This window comes from Phlebotomus papatasi, chromosome 2 (assembly GCF_024763615.1).
Source record: "Phlebotomus papatasi isolate M1 chromosome 2, Ppap_2.1, whole genome shotgun sequence".
In the NCBI taxonomy this organism is placed as follows: domain Eukaryota; kingdom Metazoa; phylum Arthropoda; class Insecta; order Diptera; family Psychodidae; genus Phlebotomus; species Phlebotomus papatasi.
Window position 1 is genome coordinate 106,387,731 of NC_077223.1, and position 25,020 is coordinate 106,412,750.

The following is a 25,020-nucleotide window of genomic DNA, read 5'->3' on the forward strand; positions in this document are numbered from 1 at the left end:
ATCCCCAACAGGAGTAAAGTGTGCAATTCTTCTACAACTCCTGGGAAACCATGGCTTCTTATCCCGACATTCACGAGTTGCTTGTGAAATCAAAAGTATTTCTTCCATTATCCTTCTTTCTGACTCATATTTTTCATTGTTAATTTCCAATAATATTCCTTCTAGTATCGCAATGTTGACGCCACGAAAAAAGACGTGATGCAAGTACTGAGAATGTACCACGGATTGTCCTACGTATCAGAAGACTATGGTATGCATATTCAAGCTTTTTAACTCCAACAAATTTTAATAAAAAAAAAAACAAATTGATATTTCCGGGATTATTAATTCACAGTATTCAATGATGGAAGTAGCAAGGTGCTGTTCAGACTCCAAGGGACAATCCCCGTGAGCTATAAACGTACGTAAAATGCTCTATGCTTTCTTATCTGGCTTCTAAATGAGTCATTGTCTTTGCAGAGAGCACTTATCACATCCCAATCTGCATCATTCTCATGGATACTCATCCCCATAATGCCCCAATGTGCTTCGTAAAGCCCACTCCTGAGATGCATATCAAGGTATCTCGGTTCGTAGATCACAACGGAAAGGTCTATTTGCCTTATTTGCATGATTGGCAACCGGTAAGTTTCCTATTTTTAAAATTCCCGAAATTATTGCAAACACGGTAGAACACTATTCGGTGTGATTCTTTCATAATCACAGCTATTGCAATCCTCCGATTTAGTCAACTATCCCCGATCGAGCTAATATTCAAAGGGTAGATATTTAAGACATCCCCGATAACGAAAATTTTAAGAATTTTAGGGTAAATTAAGCTAATTCAAAACCTGCTCCAAATGGAAATTTTTCGCTACTCCAAATGGAAACATAATTTTTTCCATGATTAATACAGTACCAAATTACTATACTTATATATTTTCTATACCACATTTTCAATATTTAGTTAATTTTGCTCCAATTAAAGCGAAAATCAATTCATATTCACAAATTTTAAATTTGTAATTTCTCAGAAAAATTAAAAGTGTACCTTTTCACCATCGAATTTTTCATCGATCGACCATGTTTTGCAATGAAAAACACATAAAGTAGGGTAAGTGTGCCAAATTTCGGCATAGTTACAAATAAGCACCGAAGACCTAAGTTTGAAATGCAATAATTTTAATTCATATTGATATTTTTTGTTACTTCCTTTTCGGGAGGGTTGTGTGGAACCTTGAAAACTAGTTTATCATCTTTGTTTTCTTTAAATTAGTTCCTAAAATATTGAAAAATTAATAAAAATGTGGACATTGCTTTGGGTAGTATTCCGGCCACTTTGAGTGAAATTCCGGCCACCTTTTTTCTGGTCACCTTTTATAAAGCAACGGATAGTAAATTTCAAAAGGTCATACGGAACGAGTTTAATATTTAGTTTAATACGTTTATATGACCCACAAGCTCTGAGATCTTCCGTGTAATTTGTCCTGAAGACCTGAAGAGTAGCATCTCAAATTAACGCGTAGATTCTCGTAGCAATTTGCCCTTTCTGAACTCTTCCAATGCCTTTTCCACATCATCTTTTTATAAAAGTTATGGCTTTTTCTCTGGACATTGTAGAACTCAGAAATTGAAAAAAAAACATATAAAGCAAAAGATGTTGCCGGAATAGGCAACACTATCTCACCGGTGAGACGCTCACAAAGTATACACTTTTTACGTGAAATACAGGATCCAGCTGGGAAATTTTACCCGAAATTTTAAGATTGATTCACTATTAACATAAACAGAAACAATCTTTAATGAAATCTTATCAATTTTTACAAAAAAAAAAACGAAGAAAAACCTGCACTTCACCACAAATTACAAGATTGCTAGAAACACAAGTGATCTGTCACATTTTTTGTAAGACTCTTTCCACACTAATAGTTTTACAACGCAATTTAAATTCGAATTATACTAAAATTTAACGATCTTTGTGTTACTACATCCTAAAGTGAATAAATATTTAAAAGCAAAATGAATTCATTGACTATTCGAACACTGAGAAAAAAAGAGGGTGCGATTAACCTTTTTTCCTCATAACGTTAACACTTTTTAGGTTTAGAAATATATCAATATTTTTTAATGTTAATTTTACACCTTATTAAGAGTAAAATTAACATGAAAAAGGGTACCTTTAACCCCCAATACACCTAAAAAGGGTAATATTTACACAGATTTCGGATAAATAATGCAGGGTAAAATTAACATTTCCGGAATGTTATTTTAACTTTTTCGGATTTCTCTCAGTGAAGATAACATAGGCTGTTATGCACAGTAACAGCTGATTTATTAGGCTTATTTATTAATTAATCAGAAAACCTATGCACAAACACAGAAAATAACGTTCCGAAAGCTGTGTTAATAAATCAGTTGCTTTCCCCTATCCACCGCCCGAGGGCAGGACTAACGCTGAGAAAAACTTGAGAGGTTTTCAATTTAAAGAATTTTGTACATTTTGAAGCATTCAAGAGATTAATTTTTAGGTTTATTTTAGGTCTTTTTACTGTGAGATGTTGAAAATCTTACTACTGATGTATGAACATTTGTTTTTTTGTGGATTTCGCAAAAATAGTGTTATTTATTTGTAGAAAAAAATGTGTATTCGTTTTTTGTAACACATGACCCCTCAGGAATTTTATACATTAATATTTGATAAAAAAAATAATGAATAGTCAGAAAATATTATAAAGCAAGATCAGAATAAACGCAGAATTTGAAAATATTGATAAATTAATTGAAAGAATTGTTAAATCTTTGGGTAGATAAAAATCAGTGCTTAATGCTCAAAAGAAAAAACAAAATTGAAAAAATAGAGGCGAAAACAGACGAAAATTTATAAAAATTACAATAAATATAATTTATAAGTAGAAATTTGTCCATTATTTCTCAAATGAAGTCAATGTGTTCACTAAATCTTTAAAAACAAAACTGTTAAAATCAAACTCCCTTTGGAATATGTAAAATTAATTGACATTGCCTCCTTTTCCTCACAGTCCCAGGTTATTTTCACTTGATTTAAAAAAAATAAAATATTTAAAGTTTCTCATTAAAAATATTTTACTTGATTTTAAGGTAATATCTGTAAACACCTGTAAAACTGTATAAGACCACATAAATCGCAATTTTTTTCGTGAAATATATCAATTCCTAATGTTTTTTCTACTTAATTTCACGATAATAAGTCTAACAAGCTTCTCTCGAGGAACATGTTTATAAATAAAAAAAATTATTAATTAATAAAATGTTAAGTACTGTGCATAGGAACAGATAGGAACATTTATTAATTTGAAATTAAGCTTTCAACGGTCATTTTAATAAGTAACTTATTTATAAATAAGTAGCTGGTTACTGTGCATAGCTTTTCTTATAACGAATTAATAAGTCAACTGGTTACTGTGCATACCCCCCTATGGGTTTTAATTAATTTACTTTCTTGGCCGAAATTACACTCAAAGTGGCCGAAATTTGGCACACTTACCCTACATTCCTGCAAGTTTGTCCACAAACTGAATTTCCATCAAAAGAATCACACCTATCATAGGTTGATCTGGGCTTATGACGTGTCTAATTTCTTTTAGAATTCATCAGACATTCAGGGATTGATTCAGGTGATGATTGTGACCTTTGGGGACTTCATGCCGGTGTATAGTAAACCCAAGACAAATACAGCGCCCTATCCAACAAATTTCAATATGCCCCAGGCCAATTCTGCAAGTCCTTACCCAACTCCTTACCCCACAACTGGATACCCTCCATATCCAGCAGCTTCTGGTGGCCCTAGCAATTTTGTGCCATACCCTCCTGCACCTGGAGCAGCCTCTAATCCTACCACTTATCCCATGGACATGCCTCTACCAAATGCAGCATATCCTCATCCTTATTCCAATAACTCCAGTGGCCAGGGAACTATCACAGATGAGCACATTAGGGCATCTCTGCTGAGTGCAGTTGAGGAGAAAATGTGGAGGCGCATTGTGGAGAGGGTGAATCAGAGACAAGCTGAATTGGATACCCTGAAACGCACAAAACAGGAACTCCAGGAGGGACGCAGTAAAATAGAAGAAATTGTGTCATCGTTGGAGAGGGAAGAGGTAGATCTCAAAAGGCATCTCTCAGTGCTTAATGACAAAAAGGAGGAATTGGATAAATCCCTGGAGGCTTTTGAGCGAAAGGATGGGATTGATGTGGATGAAGCTGTGAGCACAACTGCTCCACTCTATCGGCAACTCATTAATGTTTATGCCGATGAGGCTGCCACGGAAGATGCCATATACTACATGGGAGAAGCTCTTAGGAATGGAGTTATAGATCTGGAAGTGTTCTTAAAGTATGTCCGGCAACTATCCCGGAAGCAATTTGTCCTGAGAATTCTCATGCAAAAGTGTCGTCAGAAAGCCGGATTGGCAGGATAATTTATCTCTTTAAAATGTAATCCTTATAATGTTTCTATTCTATATTAAAATATTATTAATGTGATTTTCTTAATTTGTTTTATTTGAGAATGTTCTTTTTCTAAACGTAAATACCAACTGAGAGCATCATAAACAAAACTCCAAAACCGAGGAAAATCGATGCAAAAAGACTGATGAGGAGTTCCTTGAAAATTACACCATCCTTGGAGAATTTTCCTGAATGGCCATTGCCGGAGGAATCTTTGGGTCTGGACACTTCAAAAACAAAGAACCAGGCAGTGAAGAAGGTTCCAATTACCAGGAGAACCGTGGCCAGGTGAGGAAAGACTGTTGGATTGATTGGGGACAAATATCTCACCATGGAGTCCATTCTAAAAGTTGCAAAAATTTGTAAAATCTTTGGAAAAATAATTTTAATTGTTTTTTATCCAATCTCACCTGGGTTTTAGTGAAAAACTTGAGATTTACCGGAGATTTGGGGAAATTACGTGGCGAATGGCTGCCCGGAAAAATGACACACTTTGACACATAACATAACCTCAAAATCGACTTTAATTTCAAAACAGTCAAAAAAAAAGCCAGTGATAAGCCTAGATCAGCTTATAGAGGTGTGATTCCTTCGTTGCAAATTCGGATTGTGGCAAACTTGAACGATATTTATACATAAATAATGCAAATTTCGTTTACATTGTATGTAACTTATTATCGTTATTAATGAGGAAAATCGGATTAGAAATGCATAAAAGTGTCTGTAAATCTTTAAAGTCGATTATCTCGGAAACTATGATAGATAGAGGCCTCAAACTTTACGTCAATTTAAGGCCTCTTTCAGGCTTGACATGTGCAAAATTTCACTGGAAAATTAAGAAAATTGGACGAGAAATGCATAAGTGTCTGAAAATCTTTAAAGTTGATTATCTCGAAAACGATGAGAGATAGAGGCTTCAAACTTTACATCCATTTAGAGCCTCTTTCAGGCTTGATATGTGCAAAATTTCACTGAAAAATTAAGAAAATTGGACGAGAAATGCATAAGTGTCTGAAAATCTTTAAAGTTGATTATCTCGGAAACTATGAGAGATAGAGTCCTCAAACTTTACATCCATTTAGAGCCTCTTTCAGGCTTGATATGTGCAAAATTTCACTGAAAAATTAAGAAAATTGGACGAGAAATGCATAAAAGTGTCTGAAAATCTTTAAAGTTGATTATCTCGGAAACTATGAGAGATAGAGGCCTCAAACTTTACATCCATTTAGAGCCTCTTTCAGGCTTGATATGTGCAAAATTTCACTGAAAAATTAAGAAAATTGGACGAGAAATGCATAAGTGTCTGAAAATCTTTAAAGTCGATTATCTCGGAAACTATGATAGATAGAGGCCTCAAACTTTACGTCAATTTAAAGCCTCTTTCAGGCTTGACATGTGCAAAATTTCACTGGAAAATTAAGAAAATTGGACGAGAAATGCATAAGTGTCTGAAAATCTTTAAAGTTGATTATCTCGAAAACGATGAGAGATAGAGGCTTCAAACTTTACATCCATTTAGAGCCTCTTTCAGGCTTGATATGTGCAAAATTTCACTGAAAAATTAAGAAAATTGGACGAGAAATGCATAAGTGTCTGAAAATCTTTAAAGTCGATTATCTCGGAAACTATGATAGATAGAGGCCTCAAACTTTACGTCAATTTAAAGCCTCTTTCAGGCTTGACATGTGCAAAATTTCACTGGAAAATTAAGAAAATTGGACGAGAAATGCATAAAAGTGTCTGAAAATCTTTAAAGTTGATTATCTCGAAAACGATGAGAGATAGAGGCCTCAAACTTTACATCCATTTAGAGCCTCTTTCAGGCTTGATATGTGCAAAATTTCACTGAAAAATTAAGAAAATTGGACGAGAAATGCATAAAAGTGTCTGAAAATCTTTAAAGTTGATTATCTCGGAAACTATGAGAGATAGAGGCCTCAAACTTTACATCCATTTAGAGCCTCTTTCAGGCTTGATATGTGCAAAATTTCACTGAAAAATTAAGAAAATTGGACGAGAAATGCATAAGTGTCTGAAAATCTTTAAAGTCGATTATCTCGGAAACTATGATAGATAGAGGCCTCAAACTTTACGTCAATTTAAAGCCTCTTTCAGGCTTGACATGTGCAAAATTTCACTGGAAAATTAAGAAAATTGGACGAGAAATGCATAAGTGTCTGAAAATCTTTAAAGTTGATTATCTCGAAAACGATGAGAGATAGAGGCTTCAAACTTTACATCCATTTAGAGCCTCTTTCAGGCTTGATATGTGCAAAATTTCACTGAAAAATTAAGAAAATTGGACGAGAAATGCATAAGTGTCTGAAAATCTTTAAAGTCGATTATCTCGGAAACTATGATAGATAGAGGCCTCAAACTTTACGTCAATTTAAAGCCTCTTTCAGGCTTGACATGTGCAAAATTTCACTGGAAAATTAAGAAAATTGGACGAGAAATGCATAAAAGTGTCTGAAAATCTTTAAAGTTGATTATCTCGAAAACGATGAGAGATAGAGGCCTCAAACTTTACATCCATTTAGAGCCTCTTTCAGGCTTGATATGTGCAAAATTTCACTGAAAAATTAAGAAAATTGGACGAGAAATGCATAAGTGTCTGAAAATCTTTAAAGTCGATTATCTCGGAAACTATGATAGATAGAGGCCTCAAACTTTACGTCAATTTAAAGCCTCTTTCAGGCTTGACATGTGCAAAATTTCACTGGAAAATTAAGAAAATTGGACGAGAAATGCATAAGTGTCTGAAAATCTTTAAAGTTGATTATCTCGAAAACGATGAGAGATAGAGGCTTCAAACTTTACATCCATTTAGAGCCTCTTTCAGGCTTGATATGTGCAAAATTTCACTGAAAAATTAAGAAAATTGGACGAGAAATGCATAAAAGTGTCTGAAAATCTTTAAAGTTGATTATCTCGGAAACTATGAGAGATAGAGGCCTCAAACTTTACATCCATTTAGAGCCTCTTTCAGGCTTGATATGTGCAAAATTTCACTGAAAAATTAAGAAAATTGGACGAGAAATGCATAAGTGTCTGAAAATCTTTAAAGTTGATTATCTCGGAAACTATGAGAGATAGAGTCCTCAAACTTTACATCCATTTAGAGCCTCTTTCAGGCTTGATATGTGCAAAATTTCACTGAAAAATTAAGAAAATTGGACGAGAAATGCATAAAAGTGTCTGAAAATCTTTAAAGTTGATTATCTCGGAAACTATGAGAGATAGAGGCCTCAAACTTTACATCCATTTAGAGCCTCTTTCAGGCTTGATATGTGCAAAATTTCACTGAAAAATTAAGAAAATTGGACGAGAAATGCATAAGTGTCTGAAAATCTTTAAAGTCGATTATCTCGAAAACGATGAGAGATAGAGGCTTCAAACTTTACATCCATTTAGAGCCTTTTTCAGGCTTGAAATGTGCAAAATTTCACTTGAAAATTAAAAAAATTGGATGAGAAATGCATAATAGTGTCTGAAAATCTTTAACTTTTTCGCGTCATTAGGGTCATATATGACCCGGGGAAAAAACAATTTTTTTGACTATTTACATTAATTGAAATCTATCGGTTTATACACTACGTCATAATAGAAGGATGTAAGATTCTTGGATAATTTTCTCAAGATTCCAGTTATTCAGGAAAAGAAAATATTTGAGATCAAAAATCACTAATTTCGAACTTTGTGAAATGACTTTTCTTTTTCAAAATTTTTTATATTAATTTATTTTTTTCTGCAAAAAGTTCTTTAGAAACACAAAATAGAATATCTAAAGATTGTATATTGCATATTTTGATATAATAAACTACTCTCAATTTTCCAGAAAAGCGTGTAGAATTTTCCGAGTCATATATGACCCTATTGTCCCCAAGGGTAACAGTGTTTTCGTCCCAACCCTATAGCGAAATGTAGTTGGGAGGTTGGGACATTGTTTTTCTTTGTGAAATGCAGGTGGAACATCTTGCTCCTGGACATTTCATCAATTCACGAAATTAACCAGTCAAAATTTTGACTGGTTACTGCATGTTTTCTGTGAAGCGAATTTCGCCAACCCGGTATAAGGTGCGTCTCCTCGCTAAAAATGGAGGGCGTGCAAGGTTTTGGGTCTTGTACCTGCTGGAATTTCTGGGTGTACCCAGACAATTTCACCCGCCAGCTCGAGACCGGAGGGTACGATTTTTTTTTACCAAAATCTTACGAAAAAATTATTTATTTGCATTATTTCATTTAAGTAAAGATATCCAGACACAACAATAATAATAAAATATTGTATTTTAAAATTTTATAAACGTTAAATACTTCATGCGTTCTGAAAAATAGATTTTGGGAAATTTCAGTGATTAAAGGAATTACTATTTAGGGATTTTATAGGGTAAAGTGATATAATTTGGAATTAGTGTTACAAGTTGGACAATTCGCCAGTACAAGTTGGACATGGCTTTTTTCTTGATAAATACAGTACAAAAAATTTTTTTAACACAAGGAACCAAATTATAAAACTAAAGCATTAAAAATGTACAAATAAAAATGAACCAAATTTATCAAGACAAAAAGGCCTGTCAAAATTGTACCATTATTGTCCAACTTGTACCACTTTACCTTAGGTCTCAGATTGTTTATTGTTAAATTTTACATTTAATTTTAATATTGTTAAATTTTACAATTTTACATCTGACATTATTTTTCACCGAGCTAAGACTTCTACAATGATATTAAAAAAAAATTGTGATATCAAATTAACCTTCCCAAGACCACCACGTGTCAATAAATACACGCATCAAATATATTATATTTGCAACGTTTGAAGTACCATTTACCACGTTTAAGTACAAAATGAATAAAATTTTTATTATCAGAATAAATACAATTTTTCTGATGCTACTCCTGACTCTCGAGAGGTAATTGGTCTTTACAAACTTACAACATTTATCATAATTCTTAGAAAATATATGTGACGACATCTTTAATAGCCAAATAATTTTTTAACATTCTAATATTTAAAGTTTAAATTGTATTTAGAATTTGAAACGAACTCAACGTTATTTTGGAAAAATGGATTAAAATATAAACATTTATATTTGCACTAAACCAATATTGCGATATTTATTTTATTTGATATGAAGGATATGAAGGAATATAAGTACACCATTCAATCTTCAACAAACTACACCAAAATATAAATTATATTGGTATTTGAATTAGAATTAGAACGCTTCTTCAAATTCTTAAAATATTATAACGACTCCCAATTTTAAATACGCGCCATAAATTACCTGCTAATTGCGTTTTGCCTACTTTTCGGCGAATAAAGACAGACTGAAAATGCATTAATTAGGGTTATTTCACTTTTCGCCACACCAAATGTGTCTCTGCCATATTCGCCGCCCAGTCAAATTTGACTGGTTATTTCGTGAATTGCCCCTCTGGACTACAACATAAACATAAAAAATTCAAAATCGCATACCTAAATTTCGAGATAAACCACAAAACGTGATTTTTAACCGGGTTGGAACCGGTTTTTCAAAAAACTAATAGCACTAAATCGTACGTGCGCGTAGATGTATTTAAAAAAAATATGAAGATATCTCTATCCAAACCAGAGATATTGCGTACTACGGATGGCCGGACGGCCGGCCGGAGCCGAAATTGCCGGCTTGTGATTTTCGGCATCAGAGATGTTCAAAACATATACCCTGTGAATTTGAGCTCGATCAGAGCACTTTGGGAAAATCCGACGATTACAATAGCTGTGATTAGAAGGAATCACACCTAATCATAAAATTATTTAAGACAAATAAAAGAAAAATGTCTGTACATTTTGCAAGATTAGTGCAGCAAGCAAAAATTACCTTTGATCAGTGCAATTCCGTTCAATTTGCCTCTAATTTTGCTTCCCTGCAGAAATTGGTGGACGATTTGAAGGTGACGGACATCAATATTAATCCGGAAATCTTTTCCCGGAGAGCCTTCGAAGTGCGTGAGAAGGCTCCTTGCAGTTTTGTCAACATCTACGAATGCCCAATCTTCTCCATGAGTGTCTTCATCTTGGCTGAGAATTACACGATGCCTCTGCATGATCATCCTCAAATGTATGGCTTTCTCAAGTGCATCTCGGGCAGTGTTAGAGTCCAGAGTTTTACCAGTATAAAGGATGAGCCTCCAATTGACAACTCCTCAACACTCAGGACAATCTCCGTCCATGTTAATCAACCAAAACTATTGGATTCTTCATCACCTGCATCGGTTCTAACTCCCCGGGAAGGCAATTTCCATGAGATTACTGCCATATCCGGAATGCCTGGAGCCTTCTTCGATATCCTAAGCCCGCCATATGATTCCCGGCTTCCGACTTTTGGCAAGAGAAAATGCTCATTCTACAGGAAAACCCAAATATCCGGTGAATGTATACTCGAAAAAATACCCACTCCATTGCACTACTACTGCGACAATATACACTACGAACCTCCGCCCTTCTTGAGAGATGATTAAACCATTAAACAACTGTTACATATTACAACTAAGATTAATTATAAACCAGCTTGTTCCATTAAAAATTATTAAAAAGAAAAACATGATTTCTTCATTTGTTTACCTGAAAATTTAAATGCGCCGCCATTTCAAGAATTTTCTGTAAGATGGCACTGCAATCGTTTAGCCTTCACGAAGTGTCATTTCCTGTGCAGAAAAGCCCGTGGGTTTCTATCTTCCCAGAATTATCCAAAAAATAACCACATTAAAATATGGCTAGTCTAGTTGGAAAAACTTCGTCGCTAATCAACAGTAAGTCCTTAATATTAACTAAATAAATTCTATGCTTCACGCCGAACTTCTTCAATGTTATTATGTAACCCACAATTTCTCTCCTTTTCCAGACACGCTCAGTGCGGCTCGCCCCAAGCTCAACGTTTTCCTGAAGTATGCAAAAGTGGAATTAACTCCACCAACGCCAGGAGACATCCCTGCCATTCGCCAGGGTATCTCCCGTCTTATTTCTGGTGCCCGGTCAGGTGCCTGGCGCAATGTCAGCGTTCGCGAAGCTTGGCTAAACACCCTCGTCACTGCTGAGGTATTCTTCTGGTTCTACGTTGGGGAATGCATTGGCAAGCGCCACTTGGTTGGATACAAAGTATAAGGAATCGTTACCTATCCGATGAACTCATTAAATTGCTATTAGAAAAAATGTAATGGAAATAAATGTTCGTATCCAATGAGAAAAAGGAAAGGTATTCCTCATTCCTAATAAAACCTGCATTTCATCCTGGATGATCCCGGATCAGGTAGAAATTTTCGTGTCTCATAGTAGTGCAAACAAAGCGAATAAAAGTGCATCCTGGAATAATGCAATTTGATGCTTAGAAGTCAAGCAGGAGCCCTGGGAGATGATTTTCAGTCTCGAATCCAGGATGAATGGGGCTAGCGGTAACCCATAAGCAATCAGAGTGGCTCGAAATCCAGGTTCCTTGTGAGTTTCCAGAAAAAAAAATGTTTAATGTCCTTGGTTCCTCATGTGTTGCTGGAAATAAACGTTTAGGTTCTCTGGGTTCCTCGGGAATTCTCAAAAAAAAATGTGTAGGTTCCCTGGATTGCTCGTGAGTCCCTAGAAAAAATTAAAGGTTCCCTGGGATCCTCGTGGATCCCCAGAAAAAATGTATAGGTTTTCTGGGTTCCTCGTGAGTTCTCAGAAAAACTATATAGGTTCCCTGGATTCCTCTTGAGTTTCCGGAAAAAAATGTATAAGTTCCCTAGGTTCTTCGTCAGTTCCCAGAAAAAAAATGTATTAGGTTCCCTGGGTACTTCATGAGTCCCGAGAAAAAAATACACAGGTCCCCTGGGTTCCTCGTGAGCCCCAGAAAAAATGTACAGGTTCCCTGGATTTTTCGTGAGTCCACAGAGAAAAATGTATAGGTTCCCTGGATTCCTCGTGAGTCCCTAGAAAAACTGTGTAAGTTCCCTGGATTCCCCGTGAGTCCCCAGAAAAAAAATGTACAGGTTCCCCTGGATTACTCGTGAGCTCTCAGAAAAATGTATAAGATCCCTGGGTTCTTCGTGAGTTGTCGGAAATAAACGTTATAGGTTCCCTGGGTACTTCATGAGTCCCGAGAAAAAAATGCACAGGTCCCTGGGTTCCTCGTGAGTTCCCAGAAAAAAATGTATAGGTTCCCAGAATTCCTCGTGAGTCCCCAGAAAAATGTATAGGACCCCTGGGTTCTTCGTAAGTTTCCAGAAAAAATGTATAGGTTCCCTGGGTTTCTCATGAGTCTCCAGAAAAACTGTATAGGTTCCTTAGATTCCACGTGAGTCCCCAGAAAAAATGTATAGGTTCCCTGGATTCTTCGTGAGTCCCAAGAAAAATGTATAAGTTCCCTAGGTTCTTCGTCACTTCCCAGAAAAAATGTATAGGTTCCCTGGGTTCCTTGTGAGTTCTCAGAAAAATGTATAGGATCCCTTGGTTCTTCGTGAGTTCCCAAAGAAAAATGTATAGGTTCCCTGGATTCCTCTTAAGTTCCCAGAAAAAAATGTATAGGTTTCCTTGGTTCCTCGTGAGTTCCCAGAAAAAAATGTAGGTTCTCTGGATTCCTCGTGAGTTTCCAAAAATGTAGGTTCCCTGGGTTTCTCGTAACTTCTAAGAAAAAATGTATAGGTTCCCTGAGTTCTTCGTGAGTGCTCAGAAAAATGTATAGGATCCCTGGATTCTTCTTCGTAAGTTTCCAGGAGAAAATGTATAGGTTCCCTGAATTCCTCCTGAGTTCCCGGAAAAATGTGTAAGTTCTCTCGATTCCTCGTGAGTCCCAGAAAACATGTATAGGTTTCCTGGGCTCCTCGTGAGTTCTCATAAAAATGTATAGGATTCCTGGATTCTTCTTCGTAAGTTTCCAGAAAAAAATTTATAGGTTCCTAATATGTTCTGAAATATATATCTTTATTCATCGACAACTGGTATCAGAGAGAGCTTTCCAACTTCTCATCTGATTTATATAAGCCCCCCACCATAACATATAAATTTCCCATACATCACAGTTCCCTGGATTCCTCGTGAGTTCCCAGAAAAAAATGTGTAGGTTCCCTGGGTTTCTCGTAACTTCTAAGAAAAAAATGTATAGGTTCCCTGAGTTCTTCGAGAGTTCTCATAAAAATGTATAGGATCCCTTGGTTCTTCGTGAGTCCCCAGAAAAAAATGTATAGGTTCCCTGGATTCCACGTGAGTTTCCAGAAAAAAATATATAGTTTTTCTGGGTTCCCCGTGAGTCCCTAGAAAAACTGCGTAATTTACCTGGATTCCCGTGAGTCCCCAGAAAAAATTTATAGGTTCCCCGTGCGTCCCCAGAAAAAATGTAGATTTCCTGGATTCCTCGTGAGTTCACAGAAAAAATGTGTAGGTTCCCTGGGTTCCTCGTGAGTTATCAGAAAAATGTATAGGATCCCTGGGTTCTTCTTCGTAAGTTTCCAGAAAAAATGTATAGGTTCCCTGGGTTTCTCATGAGTCCCAAGAAAAACCGTATAGATTCCCTAGATTCCTCGTGAGTCCCTACAAAAAAAGTATAGGTTCCCTGGGTTCCTCGTGAGTTCTCAGAAAAATATATAATTTCCCTAGGTTCTTCGTCAGTTCCCAGAAAAAAAATGTATTAGGTTCCCTGGGTTCCTCGTGAGTTATCAGAAAAATGTATAGGATCCCTGGATTATTCGTGAGTTGTCGTAAATAAACGTATAGGTTCCCTGGATTCCTCGTGAGTTCCCAGAGAAAAATGTAAGTGATCTCTGGGTTTCTCGTGAACTCTCAAAAATGTACAAAATACCTTGCTTCGTTTCGATCCTCGTACAACCTTCAGCCTTGCTAAAGCCTTGTAGCCTTGCTGAAATATGAGAGGTAGAATTTCCAAAGAAGAGCCTTGCTTTAAACTTTGGATGGAAACCATTTAATAGGGTGATATCAAAAGGTGATCATTTCCAATTGTTTGAGCAACGCATTTGAATGTATCGTGGAGTACCCTACAGTTTAGTTCTAGGTCCGCTTCTGTTTTTAATCTACGCAAACATTCTTCTGTCTGGCGATTTGCAAAACGTTAAAGGACCCGGATCATTCGAAACTCCGGCGTCTGGTGTTTCTCCGACATCTTCTTGAAATTGCAGTAAATATTCCATGACGCAAAACGCATGTCCTTTGTAAGTACGTAGCATAGGGCACTGCCATAATGTTCGTCCTATCCGAGGCTCTTTGCGAGGTCTCAACAATCTTGCTTTTACGGAAAGGTGTTAATAACTTCTCTCTCAATCTTCTCTAGAAGAATTAGATATTAGATCACTTGTTCGTTAAGTGTACCGGGGTCCACTATACCGCTTGGACGTAAACAAAGGAAGAAGGCAGATTTATAATCTTAACTCCAAAATCCAAAAGTAAAAGAAATCGTAGGAGCCGCTTTCGAGGAAAACCAAAATCAAACGGCCAGTTCAGAACGTTCAGACTTCAGAGGCTAGGGAGTAAATAACTTTCCCAATACTTCGAAGGAGTTAGGTAGTTTTAGGAACAAGCGAGGTGGGGCTGTGATCGAGTCCGTGTAAGCCCTGTAGTACACAAACTGTATAACAGAGAATACTTTCCACATTGTTTTCTGTATTTAAATTACCTATTCCAGGCTTTTTCACATTATCTTCAGACAGTAACACAATTTATATATAACATCCTGAAACACATTTTTCAGTTGCACGACTAAAAATTTTTCTTTTATATTTTAATGGCGGCCCTTTAAAAAAAAGGAATGTGTATCTTTAAAGTCCCAAAGTTGACCCTTGGAAATATTCTCAAGGATCAGCCTAAGTCTCTTTGGAGCTTAAGATAAGTTCTTCGCATAAAATAAAAATAAAATTTTGCTAGATGCAATCCTTAATTGTGAATTATGGATTTTTAAAACCGATTAAACTGCTTTTGATGATTTATACTTAACAATTTTCTTACGAATAGGAGGTCTTGGTGGACGCTCACTCCCAATCAATCCGGAACATTTCAAGGCTCCACATCTACAAACCGTTCCCACAGAATCACGTTTCTCCCAGTGATAATCGAATGTCAGTTCCGTGCCCTGAAATTAGAAAAGATTTTGGGAATATTCTACTAAGTTGCATGAATAGTGTCCATGTCCATATTCTACAAGCATAATTATTGATGGTTTATCTCAGCTTCTGTTAAAAATAGTTTGTTGCGTTATGATTGAAAAAATTAGTCGAGTGTCGATTATGGGCGATCGAGATGATGACTTGCATTTCTTGTCGCTAGTGTCGATAGTTATCGCCATTAACTCTCTCGTCTCCTTTGGAACTCTGGGTACCCATGGAAAAAAGAATTTTTTTAGACTATTTAGAATCGATAAAAATCCAATTCTTGTGGATGATTACAAACTATAAGGATGTCCAAATCTAGGATATTTTTTGCAGGATCCAAATTAACTCCTGAGCTAAGATATTTTTGGTCAAAAATCGTGAATTTTCGATTTTCTGCTTCCTTGCAGATATTGTGACTTTTTTGATATTTCTAGACCAGAATAAGGAAAAACCTCTCGGGGCCAATAAGTATGATAACTAACAATTACAGATTGCATAAATTCGAAAAACAATTCTTTTTTAAATTTTCAAAAAACTTGTTCAAACTTTATGGGTACTCTCGTCCCCAAAAATCTAGAGGTCAAATGTAAGGTTATCCCGCCAATGCCCGCCATTTGCTTTTTGACACCAATCTTGTAACAAAATTCCAACCGGGAGTGACATTTTTGTCAATATGGCCGATAATTTTGACATTTGGCAGCGAGGGAGATTGCTTTCAGGGAAGTTTTTCCTATTCTTCCAGATTTTGGTGAATTCTGATTATCCAGGAAGTGTTTTTTTGGATCTTGAGAAAGCTTAATGTGTCTGCAATAACATCGTGTTGAGAGAAATGTGTTAGTGTTATTGTGTGAAATATTTTGAGGAATCTGTTGGCAAGCAGGAGCTGGGTGTCCTTTTTAACACTTCCTGGACATCCCACAAGATACTGGTCAATAATTCTTCTTGTTTTACTGATCAACATTGTAAAGGAGTTATTTGACACGCAAAAATTATTCACAAAATTGATATTATTGGCTTTTGGAAAATCGAAAATCACTTATGGGTTGATTACTTTAACTTAAGATTATTAAATTAACTGAAAAAACTTTTTCTGAAAAATCAAAACAAATGACTAGTGAAGTTATGCTTCACAAGCCGTACTCACTATGGCGTTGTTATCTCGTAATCTGTAATCTTGTTACAATTTTCCATTCATAAAATACATTACGAGATAATGGACCCTGGGGTGCGTAATCTTGTAATCTCGTAAAAATTTTATTTTGTTAAGTACTAGCAGCTAACTTCATGCCTTTCCGAAAGCTTTCGGAGCTTTCAGAAAAAGCTAAAAATTGAATGAGAAATGACATAACCTCAGAATTTGTGCAGTGTTTTGGTTTGAGCCGGTCATCAAAAAAAATTCATAGGGTAAAAATTGTAATTTCGTAGGAAGTCAATTTCTTACCTGCCTTTCTTCTTAAACATTCACATCCAAAAGATCGCAGATTGCCTCTTACTCCAAAAAATTAATAAAACGTTATTTATTGTACTTGCGACTCATTAACGACAAACACCAAAATGTAAACAAAAAAGCTTAAAAAGATTACGAAACGTCAAAGTGACTATTTTGCCACTCACGATGATGGCCTTAACAGCCCTTTACAGATTACAGATTACAAGATAACAACGCCATAGTGAGTACGGCTACAGTTCCAAAGTGTCACAATAACGAGCCGACAATTCATGAAGAGCCGACATTTCAGCTCATAATTTTGGATCGGATCTAACGATACTAGAAATTCGATAGTGTCGAATCGATACTAGCGAGAGTCAAAGTTATCAGTTCACTGGTTTTAGAACACGGCGAGGACAGGGGAAAACAGTCAAGACAGAAACCAACATAAAGAAAAGTCGCACTAGATTAGATTACAGTGGTGGCGGTTTCTCGCGGAACCGCTACACCCAGGCCTCCTTTTGGGCCCATTATGCATCCCCGGTTAAATTAATCCCTATTAAGGGAAAGATGGTACAAGCCAGCCCGTTTTTCGGATAAACTCCATTAAACAGCGCGGCTTCAATCTTAATAGGTTTTCATCAGACAGTACCGCTTTACCTAGCAGTACTCGTCTGATTACATTATGCTTGTAGATATGGCACTATTTTTGCAATTCTGCAATAATTCTCACGTATTAGACTTACTTGGGGAATATCCTGCAAGGCGAAAATGCCGACTCGAGTGGATCCGTTAACTGACCATTTTTGGGTGACGCAATTGGGATCACAGGAGTGATTGATGAACCTGGCATTGTTCCCCTTGTGCTCAGCATCAATTGTGAGATCTTTGGTGAGCGTTAGGAAGTAGTAAACATTATTCCTCTCCTCACGCTTATACTTTATGCGTCTTTCGACTTCTGCTTCATTGAGGATCTCACCGACATACTCAATGACAAAATCCCCTTCTCTGATGTCTTCCTTAGCCACCAGACCAAATCCACAATTTGGAGTAAGTACTATTTCTGTCTGTGGGTACTCCCGGTTGACAAATCTACGATTTTCACAGCTTTGCAAATTGCAATTTGTTTCTGTGCATTCAATTTGTAAATTACGATTGCAGCAAGAGGATTGCGATCCACATTTGTCGAATTCATCGCACGTACATCTAAAACTTGTGTCATCATAGTCTGTAATTGTGTCTTTCACCGTCACTGGTGCTACTGGCAAATTTCGGATTATTTTCTTGTAGGAAGGAGGTTCTATTTTGGAGATGATTTTTTCTGTGCACTGAGCTTCTATCTCCTTGAGAACACGGTAAAGATTCTCTGCTTCCTTGAGGGCTAGGGCATATGTTTGTAGGTCACTCTTCTTAGCTTTGCACTCGGCATCGTCCTCTTGATAGAGAAACATCCTTTTCCGCGGCAGCCAGGCCCAATTGTGCGTTCCCAGGAAGAAGACACCAATGTCTCCGCGACTGTGCTTGGTATTGAGTAAGCTATCTGGAACGCAATTTTCCGTCACGATAAATGCCGGCCACCAACGATACCCTGCCTGTTTTGCCCAAACAATATTCCCATACACCATTGTTCGTCCGGATTCACAGTCATCGCAAATGTAACTCTCGGACGTTGCAGATGTCTTGGCACAGATCTCATGGACTGCCGAGGGACAATTGTCGCAACAGAGAAGATTTCCACCTTCAGCACAGATAAAACACCAATTGACATTGATGTGCTTCCCGGATGATTTCCAATGCTTCGGACAAATTAACCGGGTGGATGAGAGGATTTCACAGCCCGCCGGAACACACCTCGGCGTACTGTGATAAGCACTAGGACACAAAATGCACTTAAGCAATTTCTTGCGTTCAACCGTATGCAAACTGGGATCATCTGATGAACAAATATGGCAAATATGCTGAGGACATGTTGTGAATTTTTCACTCTTAACCGTAAGCGTTGTCTTGCACTGTGGCCATTTCTTCAGGCAATCCCGATGATACGACCTAGCACATACCTTTTCCTTGCACTTTACACTATCCACCAAAATTTCCTTCTGGCATATAAAGCAGATTTTGGGAGTATTTTCTGCACATTCCTGACAAAAACTCCCATCAACAACAACATCAGCACACCTCTTGCCCTCAACAAATGAAAACCTGTTCGACAGATCCACATTAATTCCCATGCAATTCCGATGAAAGGTCTCACTGCAGCGTCCAGTGCACATCACCAGAGAACCATTACCCTTCCCACAGAATCGACAAACCCTGTCGTACTTTCTCAAAGCCGTAGCCAAGTCTACCTTGATATCATCCTGAACTGCCTTGAAAAACTCAGCAACATCCAATGACTTCCGAACTTTCTTAGCCGGAGGCTCTGGAGTCACCCGAATGGGCGTAATTGTGCCCAGAGACGCAAAATCAGGAGTTGGACAAGGACTCAAACTACCTGATGTACTTATGCCACTCTCAGACAACTCCGTAGATTTTTCCCGAACATCAAAATTTCCATTGTCGAGTTTAAACCTTTTTGGCATATTCAGAGAACTATTTCGCACTTCCTCCCGCTTCCTCTTAATTCTCTCAGCCTGAGCAGTTTTCCTAAATCAAACAATTTTTCACAATTGCATACAATTGAGATAATTTGGAATGTGAGACAATTTGGAACTTTTCGCAGCGCCAAATTGGAACAGAGAATATTTTTCTTGATAAATACAGTAGGGGAAAGATGTGAGGCTTCCTACACACTCTAGCAAGAACACTTCATCTTTTCTCATAGCCTGAAAGGCTTCGTCTATTAAATTTTCATTTATATATTGTTGCGATGTATCACACGCCGATTTTTCAGCTTAAGGCTATAATTCTTATGCGCACCACATATGCAATGGCAACTAGGATGACTAAAAGAGAGACAGTGCTCGGAGTTTTACTCAAAAACTGAGAGAATTCTGATCACTACCCCGATCTGTAAGACGAAATAAGACGGACAGATACCGAAAAACAAAAAAATCTGTCAAAGATCGTGAGCAATGCTATCAAAAGCCTTGGAGAAGTCCAAAAGGACCAGAATGGTGAAGATGGCTCTATCCAAAGATAATGCAATGTAATAATTGACTTTAAGGAGAGCCGAAACAATGCTGTGATTCTTACGAAATCCAGACTAAAATCCACATAGGAGATTATGGCATTCCAGATGTGTAGGCATCTGGTCCAGAAGGATGATCTCAAGAGGTTTTGCGAGAGCGGGCAAGATAGTAGTTGGTCTAAAATCCGGGGAGAAAATATTAGTAACGAATTTATTCCAAAATGTAGCTCGTTCACGGACACCGAAAATTTTTGGAACAAATTTGTACCTTCTAGGAGTAACAAAAAGATACCCAATATTAGTAACGAATTTGTTCCAATAGCTCATCTAGTATAAAATCGTATCCCTTCCTCTCACACTCAGTCACCCGTCACCGAAGTGAAGAGGACGCCAAATCTGTGGCAATTTTCCTGCTACATGGTTTCACTTTTTTAATTAGAGATTCCCTTCCCCTCTTGCTGCCAGCGCTCGCATATGATTTCGTCATGCACGCGTCTGTATAAAACACTCTTAAGTTGATTCTTATTTGATGTTCCTTATGAACTTTCGCCACCGAAATCCATGTCGACTGAAGTATAGGCCTTAACTGTAAGACGAAATCACTTACACGGATTTGTTCCTGACAATGGGAAGAAAAAGATTCCCCATATGAGTAACAATTTCGTTCCAAAAAGTATCTCGTCCACGGACGAGTATCAAAACGGTTCCAAAAGAAAACTCTTACAAAATTGTAACTGCGTTTCATAACAAAACTATAAAGAAAACTTTTTCGAACAAAAAAAAATCTTTTCTAGGTGCAAATCGATTCCAAAAAAAATTGTTTCAAGGAAAACTTGTTCCAATATTTTGGTCAGTGTTCAAAAGTTTTTATCGTGCAGATTGGGCTCAAAATATGCATGTAGGGTGGAGTAACCACTTATCGCCACTTTTAGGAAAAAGTGAAATTAATTGTATTATAACTTTTGACCCCTTATTATCAGATAACTCAAATTTGAGACAAAGCTACTTAGATATATTGGCTCTAGATTCGTCAAAACAATTGTCCTACAACTACAATATAACGCGGTAGTACCTAAAAACCAGATTTTTATTAACAATGCAAAAATAACCACTTCGTCGCCACTTTTTACCACTTTTCGCCAGTTCTGTAACCACTTCTCGCCAACAACTTGGAAAAGTTCAAACTCGATAATTATTCTTATTCTTATTAAATGATTTTTCTTTACTTTTATTTGAGAAATCAAATTATTAGACTATTGCAGGAAGTAAATAAAGGAGATTTGACAACTGAGAATGTATGAAGTGAAGTTAGCGTCGCCTAATGAAAAGCAATGGCGACAGGTAGTGAATCAATTTTAGAATATTATAACTTTCCGCCATGACTCATTTTTATATAAAAATAATATAAAATGAAATATTAACTAACTAAATACAAATTTTATGTATTCGCCGAATGTAATTAAATGTTCAATAGACAAATTGTTTATCCAAAAACGTTAATTTTGTTCGATAAAAGTTTCATGACACTTGGCATATTTTGTAAGAAATATTGGATTTCATGCACTTGATTAAAATATTCCTCTAAAAAATGCCTAAACATTTAAATTCAAAACAAAAATTAGTGTTTTTCGATTCTATACGTAGCAGCAATAAAAATACAAGTAACTTTGCGGCTCATTTATTTCATAAATCGTGAAAAATAGCGATTTCAATATACAGTAGAGTCTCTCAAATCTGAATCTCTCAAATTCGAACGCCGTTTGGATTCAAAATGTCAATTGTGAGGTTATGTTAGAAAGTTCGTATTCTTCGTGAATGAAAATCATATTTTATGTGCTTCTTCCTGAATGTTTACATACATTATTATTGTACATATAAAATGAAAAGGAAGTATGTTACCACTAAAACTTGCGAGAAAGTACGAGAATTTGATTCAAAGTACAATTTAATCTCACACAAATTTCATTAGTTTTGAAAAAATCGTTCGAATTTGGGAGGTGGGAAATGTCAAAAATACCCCCCGACCGTTCGAATTTAGGAGGCTCTACTGTACGTGGCGAGAAGTGGGACACTGGCGAGAAGTGCTGATTCCACCCTACACGCTTTGACTCTCACAGATCACGATTATCATACTCACCAAATAACTATTTTCGTGGCCGTCCGGCCGATTCTACGTAGTACACTCAGTCCCGGGATTATGCACATTTTCGGGACCGAAAAAAACGCACAAAATTATAATTATGCTTCGAGAAAATTTGCCTACCCGCAGGGGCTTCTTTTGAATAAATCGGTCGTAGAACGAATTTCGCGCAAAGTAAAAGTAGTCGGAGCAGAAAGATTTAAATGTTTAAAAGAAATGCATTAACAAACAATACATATTGGCCAGAGTTCTTCAATGAATTCCTTAAATATTTATGTGATGTAGAGAAGAAGAAGAGTACAAGAGAATGAGATAGACATATGCAAAACATGTGAGAAAGAAAGGGATGTGAATTTCGACTTCATGAAATTTTCCTGATCTAAAAGATGTTCCGGAGCCAAATTCATAAACCAATTTAAATCCGTAAGATATTTGACGGAGAGCTATATCTTGTGAGTTCGAACATTCAGCAAAGCTGAGACCGAGGAGTTACTCATTGGAGAAACACAAGCCATTTGGCCGAGAAAAGGTTTCAGAAACGAAGAAACATTACTGGAAACAAGGGAAACATGCTTGGAAACGGGGAAACGTAGCTGGAAACACAAAAATGTTTCTGGAAACGCAGAAACACAAAATCCCGTAAGAAATTGAAACTTGGATAGAAACACGGAAATATGGACAGAAACACAGAAACACGGATAGAAACAAAAACATAACTGGAAACATGAGAAACATGCTGGAAACGAGGAAACAAATAAACGCGAGAAACACAAATTTTATAGCGATAGAAACAGAAACGGAGAAACATTCCTCGTGTTTCTGGAAACGGGAAACGCAAACCAATTTATTTTCCTATGAGTGACCCCTCGGCTGAGACACTTTCTTTTTTTTTAATTTTTTGGGCTCCCACATTTCTTAATCCGGCCCTGGAGCCAAAGAGAGCAAGTGCAACAAATTAATGTGAAATTCTTGAGGAAAAAATTCAGCTAAACCTTGTTCCAAAAAGGCTCAGGAAACAGTTCCAAATTATCTCAATTTCTACTCTACTAAGAATAAAAAGAGACTTACTGTGTCTTAACCAAGTCGGTAAAGATTTGCAATCTCTCTGCAAGAGGGATTTGCAGAAATTCTTCAGCTTCTGCAATTGCTGCTTCCCATTTGGATTTTTGAGTGTGACGAGATCTTTGGATAGTTTCATCCTTTCCCGTGAATTCGAGGGTATTTAGAACTGATACCCATGCACTCCTGCCGGAATCGTTGAAAAATTTTACATGATACTGAGGAGTAGCTGGAAAAGTCCAAAAATTAATTAATTGCCAACCCGGAAGGGAGATTGATTTGTCACCTTTCTCAGTACTCGAACCTTCTATTAGAATACTTGGCCAGAGAGTGGCTTTCTTGGACAATGAGGCCCACAGTATAGTACCCGGAGGGATGCCCTCGTAAGTGACCATTTGACTATTTTCTTCTGCCGGCTTCTCAATGACTTCTTCATCCTGAGTGATTGTTTTCAATGGACTCGTGCGAAGTTTTTCGTCATTTAGCACTATCACACATTCCCTGATGCATTCCTTTCGAAAATTCGGGATGTAGAAGGAAGGAATCTTGTCCTCATCGAACATTCCTCTTGTTTTTCTTCGTCAGTTCCTGCGATTCAAAATAAAAACTTTTCCCTACATTTTCGAGGTTATGTCTCATTTGATTGGCAAGAACTAAATTTAAATGGAAAAATACCTGATTTTGAGGAATAATACCCTGAGAACCTATCTCTCTGAATATTCTTAGCGGCGTTGTTAATGTAATCCTGGAAGAATATTGCCGGATTTGGCCAGGTTCGCGCCAAAAAGGGATAGCGTCACAGCTTCTGCGAGATAAACACTTTTTCCTCCTATTTCAGACACATCTTCTCAACACTCAACTATTTCACCATCTTCCACAACATTCTGCTCATAGTTTTCTTTGCAAACTGATAAAATTCACTCAATATTACTCAATAAAACAGAGAAATTTACTTTTTCATCCGGCGTTTGACGTCTACACGCTTTTGCGATGTCGATTTCACCACTTTTAGTGTTACCCGATTGTCATACAAAAATCTGCAGGTCAAGGGGTGAACAACCCGATTTTTAAATTTCACACTTCAACGAATTTTCACCAGGCACCTTTTTTTCCTTTTAGAATTTTCCTGCTTGGAATTCTCCTGGCAGATCTGTCGTTTTAATATTTCGAGCCACGATGTCCATGACACAATTCTTGAATATTTAATTTTTTCACAAGAATTGCGTTTGGACAATCAGAGCTAAAAATGTATTTCCCTTTATAGAAAAAAATGTAAAATATTATAAAAACATTATTAAGCAATCGAAATTATAAATATTAAACCTTACGCTAAACCTTAAAAATCTTTATGGCTCCGGCACAACTTTTAGATCAGGAAAATTTCATGAAATCAAAATTCAAATCCTTTTCTTTCTCAAATTTTTGCATATGTCTATCTCTTTCGCACTCCAAATTCGCTTGAGCGAAATTGAATTTAAAGTGATGTTTAAAACAAGAAGAAGAGTGCGAAATTCTAATGGGATTTGAATTTCGACTTCATGAAATTTTCCTGGTTTATAGGTGTGTCGCAGCCATTGTGATGTTTAAAAGAAGAAGAAGAGAGCGAGAGAATGAGATAGTCAAATGGAAAGCGTGTGAAAAAGAAAGGAATTCGAATTTGGAAATTTAGACTTCATGTAATTTTCCCGGTTC

General features: G+C 36.7%; 5 protein-coding genes across 7 annotated transcripts; 3 read left to right on the plus strand and 2 right to left on the minus strand.

Moving 5' to 3' along the window:
* The first annotated feature begins 34 nt into the window (after window positions 1-34).
* LOC129800649 (tumor susceptibility gene 101 protein) lies at window positions 35-4,504 on the plus strand. The gene is made up of 5 exons (XM_055845191.1): window positions 35-95; window positions 166-250; window positions 335-400; window positions 460-623; window positions 3,603-4,504. Exons 1-5 carry the CDS (start codon window positions 51-53, stop codon window positions 4,434-4,436), a joined length of 1,194 nt encoding a protein of 397 aa, XP_055701166.1. The 5' UTR covers window positions 35-50; the 3' UTR covers window positions 4,437-4,504.
* Window positions 4,498-4,977, minus strand: LOC129800652 (transmembrane protein 258). Its single transcript, XM_055845199.1, has 2 exons — window positions 4,875-4,977; window positions 4,498-4,807 (listed from the first exon to the last, which is right to left on the minus strand). The coding sequence occupies exon 2, from the start codon at window positions 4,804-4,806 to the stop codon at window positions 4,537-4,539; it is 270 nt and encodes an 89-aa protein (XP_055701174.1). The 5' UTR covers window position 4,807; window positions 4,875-4,977; the 3' UTR covers window positions 4,498-4,536.
* A 5,266-nt stretch (window positions 4,978-10,243) lies between these two features.
* On the plus strand, window positions 10,244-11,043 carry LOC129800654 (2-aminoethanethiol dioxygenase). Its single transcript, XM_055845201.1, has one exon. The coding sequence runs from the start codon at window positions 10,285-10,287 to the stop codon at window positions 10,966-10,968; it is 684 nt and encodes a 227-aa protein (XP_055701176.1). The 5' UTR covers window positions 10,244-10,284; the 3' UTR covers window positions 10,969-11,043.
* A 73-nt stretch (window positions 11,044-11,116) lies between these two features.
* Window positions 11,117-11,696, plus strand: LOC129800655 (ATP synthase subunit g, mitochondrial). Its single transcript, XM_055845202.1, has 2 exons — window positions 11,117-11,259; window positions 11,352-11,696. The coding sequence occupies exons 1-2, from the start codon at window positions 11,220-11,222 to the stop codon at window positions 11,609-11,611; spliced, it is 300 nt and encodes a 99-aa protein (XP_055701177.1). The 5' UTR covers window positions 11,117-11,219; the 3' UTR covers window positions 11,612-11,696.
* Window positions 11,697-15,068: 3,372 nt separating this feature from the next.
* LOC129800656 (nuclear receptor binding SET domain protein) lies at window positions 15,069-24,341 on the minus strand. 3 transcript variants are annotated; one of them, XM_055845205.1, is made up of 5 exons: window positions 24,004-24,341; window positions 23,615-23,916; window positions 23,338-23,557; window positions 17,749-19,645; window positions 15,069-15,554 (listed from the first exon to the last, which is right to left on the minus strand). In XM_055845205.1, exons 2-5 carry the CDS (start codon window positions 23,889-23,891, stop codon window positions 15,390-15,392), a joined length of 2,559 nt encoding a protein of 852 aa, XP_055701180.1. In that variant the 5' UTR covers window positions 23,892-23,916; window positions 24,004-24,341; the 3' UTR covers window positions 15,069-15,389. The 3 variants fall into 3 exon arrangements, with proteins under 3 accessions (XP_055701180.1, XP_055701178.1, XP_055701179.1); XM_055845203.1 differs by having other exon boundaries at window positions 23,615-23,935; XM_055845204.1 differs by having other exon boundaries at window positions 23,615-23,942.
* Window positions 24,342-25,020: the final 679 nt, after the last annotated feature.

Bases quoted from the DNA above. Each gene is read 5' to 3' on its own strand.
- LOC129800655 (XM_055845202.1), top strand. From the start codon at position 11,220: ATGGCTAGTCTAGTTGGAAAAACTTCGTCGCTAATCAACA. The intron at 11,260-11,351 runs GTAAGTCCTTAA...CTCCTTTTCCAG, and splicing joins AACTTCGTCGCTAATCAACA to ACACGCTCAGTGCGGCTCGC.
- LOC129800649 (XM_055845191.1), top strand. From the start codon at position 51: ATGGCTTCTTATCCCGACATTCACGAGTTGCTTGTGAAATCAAAA. The intron at 96-165 runs GTATTTCTTCCA...TATTCCTTCTAG, and splicing joins AGTTGCTTGTGAAATCAAAA to TATCGCAATGTTGACGCCAC. The intron at 251-334 runs GTATGCATATTC...ATTAATTCACAG, and splicing joins CTACGTATCAGAAGACTATG to TATTCAATGATGGAAGTAGC.
- LOC129800656 (XM_055845205.1), bottom strand. From the start codon at position 23,891: ATGTTCGATGAGGACAAGATTCCTTCCTTCTACATCCCGAATTTTCGA. The intron at 23,558-23,614 runs GTGACAAATCAA...GGACTTTTCCAG, and splicing joins AGGTTCGAGTACTGAGAAAG to CTACTCCTCAGTATCATGTA. The intron at 19,646-23,337 runs GTAAGTCTCTTT...TGTTTGATTTAG, and splicing joins ACCGACTTGGTTAAGACACA to GAAAACTGCTCAGGCTGAGA.
- LOC129800654 (XM_055845201.1), top strand. From the start codon at position 10,285: ATGTCTGTACATTTTGCAAGATTAGTGCAGCAAGCAAAAATTACCTTT.
- LOC129800652 (XM_055845199.1), bottom strand. From the start codon at position 4,806: ATGGACTCCATGGTGAGATATTTGTCCCCAATCAATCCAACAGTCTTT.